This window comes from Pleurodeles waltl, chromosome 4_2, assembly GCF_031143425.1.
Source record: "Pleurodeles waltl isolate 20211129_DDA chromosome 4_2, aPleWal1.hap1.20221129, whole genome shotgun sequence".
Classification (NCBI taxonomy): domain Eukaryota; kingdom Metazoa; phylum Chordata; class Amphibia; order Caudata; family Salamandridae; genus Pleurodeles; species Pleurodeles waltl.
In genome coordinates this window covers 324,561,117-324,573,262 of record NC_090443.1, presented here as the reverse complement: position 1 = coordinate 324,573,262, position 12,146 = coordinate 324,561,117, and the positions used below count along the sequence as shown (strand labels likewise).

General features: G+C 46.6%; 1 protein-coding gene across 1 annotated transcript in view; it reads right to left on the bottom strand.

Annotated features, from left to right (window-relative positions):
* The window catches only part of NPTXR (neuronal pentraxin receptor), a 57,088-nt gene extending 47,200 nt beyond the window's left edge, over window positions 1–9,888 (bottom strand). Inside the window, exon 1 of the mRNA XM_069231303.1 lies at window positions 8,076–9,888. Within this exon, the coding sequence (XP_069087404.1) occupies window positions 8,076–8,669 (594 nt within the window). The 5' untranslated portion in view covers window positions 8,670–9,888. The remainder of the gene's footprint in view (window positions 1–8,075) is intronic.
* Between the last annotated feature and the right edge of the window lie 2,258 nt (window positions 9,889–12,146).

The following is a 12,146-nucleotide window of genomic DNA, read 5'->3' as shown; positions in this document are numbered from 1 at the left end:
GAAGGCAGCAGTTTGCATAAGACCATGAGATATGGCACTTCTTGAAGCTTCTAAAGTGCTTCCAAATGATGACATGGGACTTCATCACTACAGATTGTTTGCATTATATCACATGACAAAAATATTGCATCCACTACATCAACCTTGTCACGACATCACGAGGTAAGTGTAGGTAAGAACATGTGAAGGTAGGAATAAAACTGACACGCTTACCTTAAAACGACCTTGGTATAGTGACATACAGCCCAAATCACAGAATACTCTGCTCAAAAAATAAATATGTACTACCTGCAATGCTGCGTACACTATCCACTATAAAATCTATTTGGGGCCATTTCTTCTGACTGTAATTGTTGGACTTATATAGGGTGACCACCTGGCACTGAGGCAAATTCTGGACAGGACCGTAAAAAATTCAGGACAAAGGGTCAAAATTCAGGACAAAAATTCAGGACAAAGGGTCCAAATTCAGGACAAAAATTCAGGACAAAGGGTCAAAATTCAGGACAAAAATTCAAGAACAAGCTTTGGTTTTACAGACACACGCAAGAAAGGCCATGCCTCACTATGTTGTCAGTGCATTTATTTACTCTTTTTTAACATAGCACTATTTATTCACTGTGGACCTTTTGTGATTGCCTCCTGGTATGCTACATTCAGGTGTCACATTACGTCCTTGTTCAGTAGTAAATTAATGCCCTTCACGGCAAGGCCATTACCCCTACCCAAATCTACCCGATCTTTCCTGAAGAGAAAGTAACAGCAACATTTTGATTATGTTTCTTAACATTTCAAAACCCCTGGCAAACAATTTGGGAAACATTAAGGTAATTAACCTTATAATAGTTTAAACAAATTGAACAAAAACATCTGGCTTACCCCAACCGCCCATGGACTTTCAACCTAATTTTTTTTAAAGAGGCAGGGCAGATGGTGTGGGTGACAGTCTCACACCTAATGACAGGATGTGATGTACCCATAACTTGTCTGTAGTCTCACTGCACTAGAGTGTATGTTTGGGACTCTACATTTATCTCAGAAATGGGAGCCCGGACTACCAATCAAAGATAATAAAAGAGTAGGATGAAATTGAGATCAAATGGGAGATCCACGGCAAGTAGTTCAAAGGGTTGTTGCTAACAACTGGATAAATAAAGAAGAGAAGAACAAGGTGGGACAATTCCTAAAATCAGACAAGATGGGTCCACCAAGACTATTTGAAGGTATTGGGTACCTGGGGAGTTGTCTGCACACAGGAGCGAAACAGAAGGGGCACTGTCAAGTGGTTGAACAATCAACACCCATCCACCTTGGCAAACTCTTCTGGTGCAATGGTTCGCTGTTAGTGCTTGTGAAGGGTGAGCAGGGGCCAGACCCGTTGCAAGGTTGTGCAAGGCAATTGCCCGCTTAGTCCATGTCTTTATATGGTTTTGAAATTGAGCAAAAGCCAAACTAGAGATCTGGGTTATCCCTAAGTGTCAAGTACACATAGGATCTTCAAAATATTTGGGATGTAAATTGCACAAACAAAATTTTCAAATTTTAAAATGTAATTAGTGTTTCTTTAACATATGGCACTGTTTTCACCTTCATACACAATTAGATCTCAGATTGAACTGGGAACCAGTTACCTTTTGATACCTAGTGATTAATATCTACCATTCTTACACTGATTTCCAGGATGAAAATCTTGGCAGAGCGGACGGTCCCTCCAAGCCCAGTTTGCTTTTTGGTCTTCTCTTCTGCTTTCTGCAGAGGCCATGTGGCACTAGCGAAGATGGTGAGCTAGCCCAATGATAGTATTATTTTGCAAACCTTCCCCTGCTCGTCCTTCATTCTTTCTTCAGACAGGCTACACATCTGATTTGGTCGCTGCGGCGCCATCGGGAGCTCTTTCCACTCTAAAGCTAACTGTGACTGCGGGTGGATTAGATCTTCTGGACTTAGAATGCTTTTATTCAGCTACAGATGTCCAATGGGTGGCTCACTGGCTTTCTGCCCACCTCCCTGCATGAGATGGGGTTTACCAGTAAAGACTTTTAAGAAAGGCTTAATGCACTGCTCATCGTTTCCTACTGACCATTCTATGGATCACCATCCGGGGTTATCATGCATGGCTTTCTCTTGCCTTGCCAGAACCTGTAAACTCACTGACACAAAGAAACCCTATGCTCCTGCACTACCTTTGCTAAGCCTTCCCACTCGCACAGGATGGCTGTGCTCAGAGCAACTCCATCAGTGGCATGTTGCAGGTGTCTTAAAATTGGGGACTTTGTTTCTGAACAGTGAGCTACTAAATTTCCAAACCCTTGTGGCAGACTACCATCTTCACCCCAGTCAACTCCTTTCTTACAACCACCTTAAATAATCATTAAATGCCCTAGAAGCTCTGTACCATAGGAAATGGTGGTAAACTGATGGAATGGGTGTACAGACCTATCCTGCAACATGGAAACCACTCCAGGTCTTCTTGTCATACTACCTGGGTGATTGATGTAGCCAAACCTCTGCAGGATATGGACTAAAATACTGGACTTTCCCCACAAAGTATCCCACAGCTGTCACTTTAAGTAAATTCATAGTGCTTCCTTGTGAATGCATTCTGCCCGTTGTTTTCCATTGGCCTTGTGGTTTGTAACTCACAATTTGTTGCTTTCAATTTGCTGGCTTTATTTGTTTTAGGCTATGCAGCTTGAATTCGTCCCTTCCCTTGCCAAAACCTTATTTACAGTATCCTGCCGAGTGCTCCCTTTCTGTAAACAGGCCTGTAAATCTTGTTCTTATCTTATCATATTTGCTGTGCATTCAAAGAACATAGTCAAATGTCAGGCTCTGTCTTCAGTGGGAACTTAGTGTTTACTTTCCTTTCTCTGACTTCAAAGTGAGAGGATTTATGCAACATTCTTGCTGGATACTGGGGTTACAAATACCTTTACATGATTAAAACAAATCATTGCATTAGGTGATGCAATTTCCACACATCATCATCTGTGCACAATATAGTTTGATTTGAAAAACTGTATATCTGTGCAAATGTAATGGTCACTTCAATCAAAAATGTGTTGTCTGTAATGGCAGTGTTACCACACCATGCATGCTCCACTCCACTCTGCTCTGCACCACTCCACACCACTGCACTCTACTCTGTATCACTCCACTTTACACCACTCCATGCCACTGCACTCTTCTCTATTCGGAACCACTCCACATTATGACACTGCTCTCTATGCTACTTCACACTATGCCTCTCTACTCTACTCTGTACTACTCTACTCTAAGCCACTGCACTTTACGCCTCTCTACACCACTGCGCTCTGCTCGTCTGCATGCCATACCACTCCAGTCTAGGCAACACCAATCTAATCCGCACAACTCCACTCTCTGCCACTCTGCAACGCTGCACTGTACGCCAGTGCACTCTAAGCTAATACACTCTATGCTAATGCAATTTACTCTGTAACACTCAACTCTATGCCCCTGCACTCTACATCAATACACTGTACATCATTCTAATCTACTCTGCACCTCTGCACTTTATGCCACGGCACTCTACACTACTTTACTCTATGCCATCACTCTCTATGCCACTTTATGCAACTCCACTCTAACCTGCACTTCTCCAGTCTAAGCCACCTCACTCTACTGTGAAATAATCTACTTTATGCCACTGCACTCTACTCTGCACCTCTCCACTCTATGCAACTGCACTCTACTCTGAAACAATCTATTCTACGCCACTGTACTCTATACCACTCTGACCACTGCACTCTAGTTCAATGCACTCTACACCACTGCAAGCTGACACTCTGCAACACTGCTCTGGCCGCCACTATACTCTACACCACTCTGCTCTGTACTACTGCATTTTGCACCAATATACTCTAAACAACTGCATTGTACGCCACTGCCCTCTACTCTGTACCACTGTGCTCTACGCCACTGCTCTGTGCCACTCTACTCCACATAACATCACTGCACTGACACTTTACTCTGCAGTGTTGCAGTCTCCACCACCGTACTATACACCAATGTACTATGTACTACTGCATTCTATGCCACTGCAATCTATGCCACTCTACTCTGCATCACTCCACTCTACAGCACTTTGCCCTACACCACTGCACTCCCTGCAACGTGAGTCTACTCTGCAATCTATGCCACTGCACCACTCTACACTACTACTCTCTCTGCCACTCTATTGTATGCCACTCTACTCCACTGCACTCTATGCCATTCTACTCTGTCCCATGCTACTCCATGCCACTGCACTCTAAACCACTGCACTCTACGCTAACGCACTCTAAACAACTGCACTGTACCCCACTGCACTGTACTTTGCACCACTGAGCTCTACGCCACTGCTCCTATGCCACTCTACTCCACCCCACACCACTATGCCACTAGCTTTAAGCCATGCTGAACAGCAGCTACTCTGGTAACATGGTTAATGGCTAAAACACATTAGCAAAGCCAATAACTCTTTCGTAGATGAGACCTACTGCTTTGCCAATGTTTGTTAGTACTATGAGGTACCGAAGTACCTAAAAGAACTGTAAAAAATACAATTACATCATAATAAAGGCTGCTACAAAATGCGCAAATACATTTCGGTTTAATTTTTTAAAAAGTGCTTCGCAAATACAGATTTGAATAATATACAGTTTATACCTAGTGCTAAAAAAATGTATAACACTACATTAAAACCACACACTCCACAGCTCACCTTGGAACACCATTACAATACCTCTCTGAAAGAAATATCTTTGCCACCAGAAAGCTTCAAGTGACTCCTTTTAGTAAAGTCAATGCAGGTTTTCAAGCCCTCTTGTATTTGCAGATTTACCAGTTGCCCACATTTGCATGTCTTTAGGGAAAGAGACCCCCTGGCAAGAAGGCCTTTTCTTATCTGTCTGCCCCTCCCTCCCTCAGAGCACAGGAGACCCCCTGCCTTCCAGTCCAGCTGGGGAGACTGATCTGCCCGTAATTTCGCCCTGCCTCAGTTGCCCTTTAGGTGAAAGGCTAAAATTACGGACAAATGCCGTCCGTTAAAGCTTTCATCACGGACAACGGACAGCAGGGCGAAATTACGGACAGTCCGTGAAATTTACGGACGGGTGGTCACCCTAGACTTATATGTTTTCACCATTGCTCCTGATTTTAACTGTAGTATTTATCAAACCGTATACTGAAGACATATTCGTTTTAAAAGAAATACCAGACTAGAAATGGACCTTTATTAAGGGCTTGATTAAGAGTTTGGTGGATAGAGTAAACTCCGTCAGGATGGTGGAGGACAATACCTTGCCAACTCGAGAGACCTCTGCCTGTCAAATTTAGAGTTATCCTCTAGACCTGCTGGCAACTCTCTACATTCACAGGAACTGCTGTGATGGCAGTTTCGTTTCTGTCAATGTAGGACATGTTTGAAGGATGGTACCATCAACCATGAGGCTCGACAGTCAAACTTTTCTAAAGTTTTTTGTGTTTTCAAATACAAACCCCTGAAGTGTGGGGGTTGTTTTTGAAAAATAAAACAAATATTGCCCCCCACACCCTGGGAGTTTTCTTGCAGGGTGTGGGGTCATGTTGGTTCTTTCCTGTTCCTCACTGCAAGTTTTTGCTGGCGGTGACAGACAGGAAAGAAAGACTTAACACCATCCGCCCTTAATAGGGCGGACAGTGCAAAGTTCTTCCTCCGATGGCCCCTCCTCCATCAGGCTATTGGAAAAACCATTCCATTGAGGGAGCCAACATGGGCTTCATCAACAGGATACTTATGATCTGCCTTACACTGAATGAGGCAAGTGACTGTCAGTTTGGCAGACAGGGTACTTTGTTCTAAATCAGGCCCTAAGTGTGATAGCTTATGTGTTACGTTGTATCTGACTCTATATGGAGGTTGAAAACATCGACCTGCAATATTCACATCTACTACATTGTCTCCTACTACATCGTCAAGGCAAGTACCTAATTACTTATATTACTCCCCGCATCTACTTACCTAGACTTACCTTGCGATGCAGTGTTAAGGTCAATGTAGCAGATGTGATATTATTGCCATGAGTTATCATGCATGCGACATAGTATGGGTATTCCCCGCAACGGACCTTGATACCCCTTCTCTGACTCAGCACTAACTACTTGACCACAGCTACCACTTTAGAGTGAAGGAAGTGTGTGTTGGATAACCTATAGTGCCTTAGAATCTTTTTTTTCTCCCAGGCCAGTAGCGTGGATATGAAATCTCAGCCGTGACATTGCTAGGTGCTTAACACAACCAACATGATTTGAGAAAAAGATGAACACTCAGCCTGCCACTTCCTGTGAAAGTAAGTCATGATATAAAAACAGCCGTACCTGGCCTGTGAAAATAATTCATGTTATTACAACGCCCTCCCAAGCCTCGGACTATGAATCCCTCTGGAAGCAATTGCTGTAACCAGAATACGCCCACTCCGAACAAAACACTCCTCCACAGAACAGCAAGTTGTGCCTTATTAAAATGAATTCAGTGATAAACAACCAAGCCTGGTGAGAAGAATTTCTATAATCATAGGATGCCCTTCTTTACTCCAGTAATCCCTGCCTCACATACCCCAAGCAGTGCATGTGTCCAGACCCCTGCAGCACTTCCGATCTCAAATCCCAGCCAGTGGGATCACCATTTCAAATCTCTGCAAATAACTGAATTCCCAAATTTCATCAGTGCCTCTCCTCCGAAGTCCTGTTGAATCCCAAATCCGAGTGGCGTATTCACTCCCAAATCAAAATCTCAAAACACAAACCCTGCTAGAACCTCCAAATCAAAATCCCAGTTGAGTCTTTATTTCCCAAATCCCAGTGGTACATCCATTGTGAATCCAAGTGCTACCTCTATTCCCAAATTCAAGCAGTGCCTTCATTTTACAAATCTCAGCAATGTCTCTATTCTCTAATCTAAAGGCTGTCTAAACTTCTCAAATGGCACCATTGCCAGTATTCATAAATCCCACCTGTGCCCCTGAATCCAAATCTCAGTGATACCTCCATTCACAAAAGCCAACAATGCTTTAATTCCTCAAATCTCATCTGTGCCTTCAACCCTAAATACAAGCAGTGCCTACAGACCCAAAATGTGTGCCTTCATTTCATAATTCCCATTGCTGCCACCATTGCACATCCCAGTGGTACCTCCATTCCAAAATCCTAGTAGTAACTTCATTCCAAAATCTCAAACATGGCTTCCATTCCCAAACCTCAACAGTACCTCCAACCTCAAATCCCTGTGGTACCTCCATTCCTAAATCTGACCATTGCTTCCATTTCTGAATCTCAGTTTTGCTTGAATTCCTAACCCCAACAGTACCTCCAATCCCAAATTCCAGAAATACCTCCATTCTCAACTCTTATCATAGAGCCCATTCCCAAATCTCAGCACTACCTCCAATCCCTTATCCTAGTAGTATATTCAATCCCATATCCCGGCAGTGCTTTTAATCTCATATCTCAGCAGTGCCTCCAAATTGAAATCCCTGCAATACCTCCATTACCTATTCCAAAACCCAGCAGTATCTACAATCCCAAATCCCAGATCAATTTCAAATCACAAATCTCAGCCTTGATTCCATTTACAAATCCCAGCAGTCCCTCCATTCCCATAACCCCCGCAGTACCTCCAGTTCCATACCCCATCGGTACATCCAATACTAAATCCTTGCAGTACCTCTAATCTTAAAACCTACCTGAAAAATCTCACCCCAAATTCCATTAGGACCACCAATCCCAGCAGTACTTCTAATCCCAAACTCCGGCAATACCTCTAGTCTCATTTCCTAGCAGTACTCACATCTCAATAATACCTCCAATCCTAAAACCCAGTTCTGCCTCCAAACTCATCTCACAGCTGTACCTCTGATCCCAAACCCCAGAAGGACCTCCAATCCCATATCTCAGCACTACCTCCAATCCCATATCTCAGCAGTACACCTTATACAAAAACCCAGGAGTACCTCCAATCCTAAATCTCTGCAGTACGTCCAAACTCCACAGGTCCCTAAATGATGTGCCACCAGAGTTCCACTTTCGAAGAGCCTCACCTCTATTTTTTCGGTCCGGTCCTTCAGGGTGCGCACGGACTCCTCCAGGTCGTGCACCACGTCGGACGAGTCGTGGGGCAGGTCGCCCATGGTGTCCTTCCCGGGGGCCCAGCCGTGCGCCGCCGCCGAGTCGTGGAAGCTGCGCTCCAGGCCGTTCTCGCAGCGGCTCAGCTTGCCCGTCAGCTCACGGATGGCCTCCTGGTCGGTGGCGATCTGCCCCTTCTGCTGCAGCACCGTCTGCCTCAGCTGGTCAGCCGTGGCCTGGAGGAAGAGGACATCCTCCCGCGAGTGGCCGCCGGCAGGCGCGTCCTGCGGGGTGTCCGATGGGCACTCCAGGGCCAGAGGGGTGCACACCATGCGGCTGTAAAACTGGGGTGCCAGGGGCTTTGTGCCGGAGAGATCCAGGGTGGCGCTCTTATGTCCGGCGCGGCCACCGTACAGGGTCTCGGCACGGTGCAGGGAGCCTAGCTCCTTCTCGGGTGGCATCAAGGCGTTGGAGTCATTGTCCGGACCGTGTGCCGAGCTGCCGCCGCCGCGGAAGGCAGGGTGGACGCTTGCTATGATGCATATGATGGCGCCCAGGAAAGCCAGCATCCCGGCGGCCAGCAGGACAGCCAGAAACTTCAGGGTGACGGATTTCAGGGATGCTCACAGACAAGAAATATATATAATGGGTCGAGGGGTAGCGGGCGCCCACTCTTCTCTACCAGGAGGCAGACAGAAGGCAGATGGTCGGGAAAACAGATATCATGTGTCAGGTCTGCTCTGCTGCCACTGGCTGGCGGAGCCCGTGCTGGGATACTGGCACCAAATGCAAGAGTCCAGTTTGTAAGAAGCGCTTGATGATGCGTCACACCCTGTCTCTGCGCGCTTAGAAAGGGTGGGGGGCAGAGAGTTACAGGGAGTTGAACAAGCTCAGACTCTCCGTCAATCTAGGATGCTGAGACCAGAACTCTCGTCTCCTGCATCCAGGGTCGACACGCTAATTACCAGACCACATCTGCTACTGCGTAACTTGGTGGCCCCTATGAGGTACCAAGCTGTGAGGCTCGGGGGAGGTACCACCGCTTAGGTTCTCAGTCACAGTGGCATTGCTAATTCGCACAGTTCGGATGGTCCTGCTGTGAGGCACAGGTCGGGAAACCCCGACAGAGATGCTCAGCTCTCCTGTACCGCCACCGGATGCTGATCTTTGCTGCCCGTGGGTACCACTGCTAGGATGCTGCTGGCCGTGTGCACCACCCAGGTGACGCTGAGGTGTGCAGCTCTCTGTTATCTCTGCTCATACGCTGTTCGTGGATACCACCACGCTGCGGTATCAAGTCTGGGTACCACTGCCGAGATGCTGAGATGCAGACATGGGTACAACTCCCGTGAAGCTTAGATGTGATTGTGGACACCGCTGATGTGTTGCGGATACGCTCCGCTTCCTCAACCTCACGTCGGGAGCCTCCTTCCCTCTGCCTCCTCCTTTTCCCTGCGGGTCCGCACTCCTTTAACCCCCTCGTTGCCGGGTTGTGTGCTGAGGTGGAAAAGGTGCGGCCCTCGCCATCAGCCGATGTTGCCAGACACAAGTGTCTGAAGGAGGGAGAGTGGAAGCACCGACCCACCGGCTCCCGCTTTTTACACAAGCACAGTGCATCGCGGTCAGAGGTCGAGAAGCCACAAATATAGACAGGGAGAGCCGAGTTAAGGATCGGGTTCGGCTTTTAGAGTCCATGCACTGGCCGAGCCCTGAAAATGTTTGCTATGTAAATCATACACCCATAATCGCATAAAGTATGGCAAAGCCTCTTCAAAATTCAAAAACAGTGTTTTGACAAGTGGAAGCTTTGATATTAATACTCACATTATAGCACTGCACTGAGAAATACTTATTAAAAGTGATAGCTTTGAACAAGAACATTATTGAACTAAGAAGCAAGACAGTTGTCATGTAAACTGTACATGGCTCAGATTATAATAAAGCAACATTCTGAGCTCATATATCTGAAAGTGTTTTATTAAGTAATAATGGAGAAATACGAATTTTGCTGAATTTAAATATTTGCCTAAGATTGCACAATTTAAGCAGTAAGATGCAATTTATCCACATTTTCTGGTTTCACTTTGTACCCATCAGCCAATAAATGGGTATCTACTTGTTTTCCTTTTTTGACCTCTTTGTGCATTTTTCTGCAGTTTTGATAAAGCGCGAACCCATAAGTACTTCAGTGCTTTTCACGAGCACCAGTTTCAACAGGTCACATTCATTTGTTAGAGGCACAAGGAGATTAAATGATTTGTACAGAATCACAGGATGTTGAGCTGATGGGGAGACTCCAACCTGGTACCCCAGTTCCAAGTTCTGCAGCTCTGGCTGTAATACCACATCCTGAATAGATCGTGAGGGGAATGCAGAAGCCACTTGAAATCGCGGCTTGTTATAGGCTTGAAGCTCCAACAGGACGTGGAGCTGAGCCAGAGCCAGAGCCAGGCTCAGGCTCGACCCTGGCTCAAGCTTTCAGTGGCTTGCCTACCTCTAACCGCGGCACAGTTCTACCCTGCAGCACTGCCTGATGCTTCAGTCCTGGGACTGCTGATGCACCTCAGCTCTGACCTGCAGTTCCCAATGCGGTTCCACTACTAGGGAGCAAGCGCAACTCTGACAGGGTACCTCCATCCTGACTTGCAGCACTCAGTCTAGTCCAGTATTGGGACCCACATAGTGCTCTGCTGATGCACCCCCTCTCTGACTTGCAGCTCCCCATGCAGTTCCAGTACTGGGAAAAAAGTACAAGGTTGCCAGAGTATCGTGATCTGGACCTGCAGCACTCAGGTTTGACCCACAGACTATTCTTCCGATGCACCTCAGCTCTGACCTGCAGCTCCCCTTGTGATTCCAGTAGCGGGGTGGAAGCACAACTCTGCCAGAGAACCCAAATCTTGAAATGCAGTACCCAAGCTAGTCCGCCACTGGGACCCACACACTTCTCTGACAGTCCGTCTCTATCCTGACCCACAGCACTCAGGCCAGTCCACCACTGGGACCCACACCCAGCTCTGCCGATGTATCTCAGCTCTCACCTGCAGCTCCCATGTGGTTCCAGTACTGGGATGCAACAACAGAGCTGCCACGGAATCTCAATTCTGACCTGCAACACCCAGATTAGCCCAGTACTGAGACCTGCACACAGTTCTGCCAGTGCACCTCTATCATAACCTGCAGCACTACAGCTATTCTAGTACTGCAGTCCACACACAGCTCTCCCAGAGCACCTTAACATTACCTGCAGCAGTTACTGTGACTGCTGTACTGGGGCCCTCATAATGCTCTACGATGCGCCTCAGCCCTTAGGTCTCATTGTGTCTCGAGTACTGGGAGACAAGCACAACTCTGCAGCTCACTACAGTCCTCATCCCCAGCACTGCGGCTGGCACAGTAATGCCACCCGCACTCAGCTCTGCCAGGGCAGGTCACTCCTGAAGGGCAGCACCCTCGGCTACTCCATTACTTGGGCTGATACGAAGGTCTGAAAATGCACCTCAATCCTGACCTGCAGAACCCATGGACATAATTTAGGGATTTGCCAGGGGTCAGCCCTTGTGCCCCCTGGGACTCCCTTTGTGACTCCTGACCTTGGAGGTGGCAAAATCAGTCCCAGGAAGACAGTGGTAGCTCACTCTTATGGACATCGGTTGAGGTCCACTTCTTTTTTTTCTGTTGATTTTGTAGTGCACTAATACAGAATAATGTTACTCACTACCAGTGTAATAAAAACATTGTACAATTACATGAACTGTGACCTTCCGTGGCAGCTGAGGTAAGTAAAGATGCTTTTAATCGTATGTTGTGTTCATGCTTGTGGATGAGTGTGTGTTTACATGAGAGAGTGTGTGTGTAGTTTTGAATGTGTGTGTATGTGTAAGCTTGTGTGTGTGAGTGAAAGTGAAGGTCAAATGGTGTGTAATATCACTTCCGCCACCCTGACATTTTTGTGAATTGACACCCATAGCAGAACCCCTCGTAATCTAGCAATGGACCACAAAGAGCTTTGCCAGTACACCTCAAGCCTGGCCTGCAGTACCCAC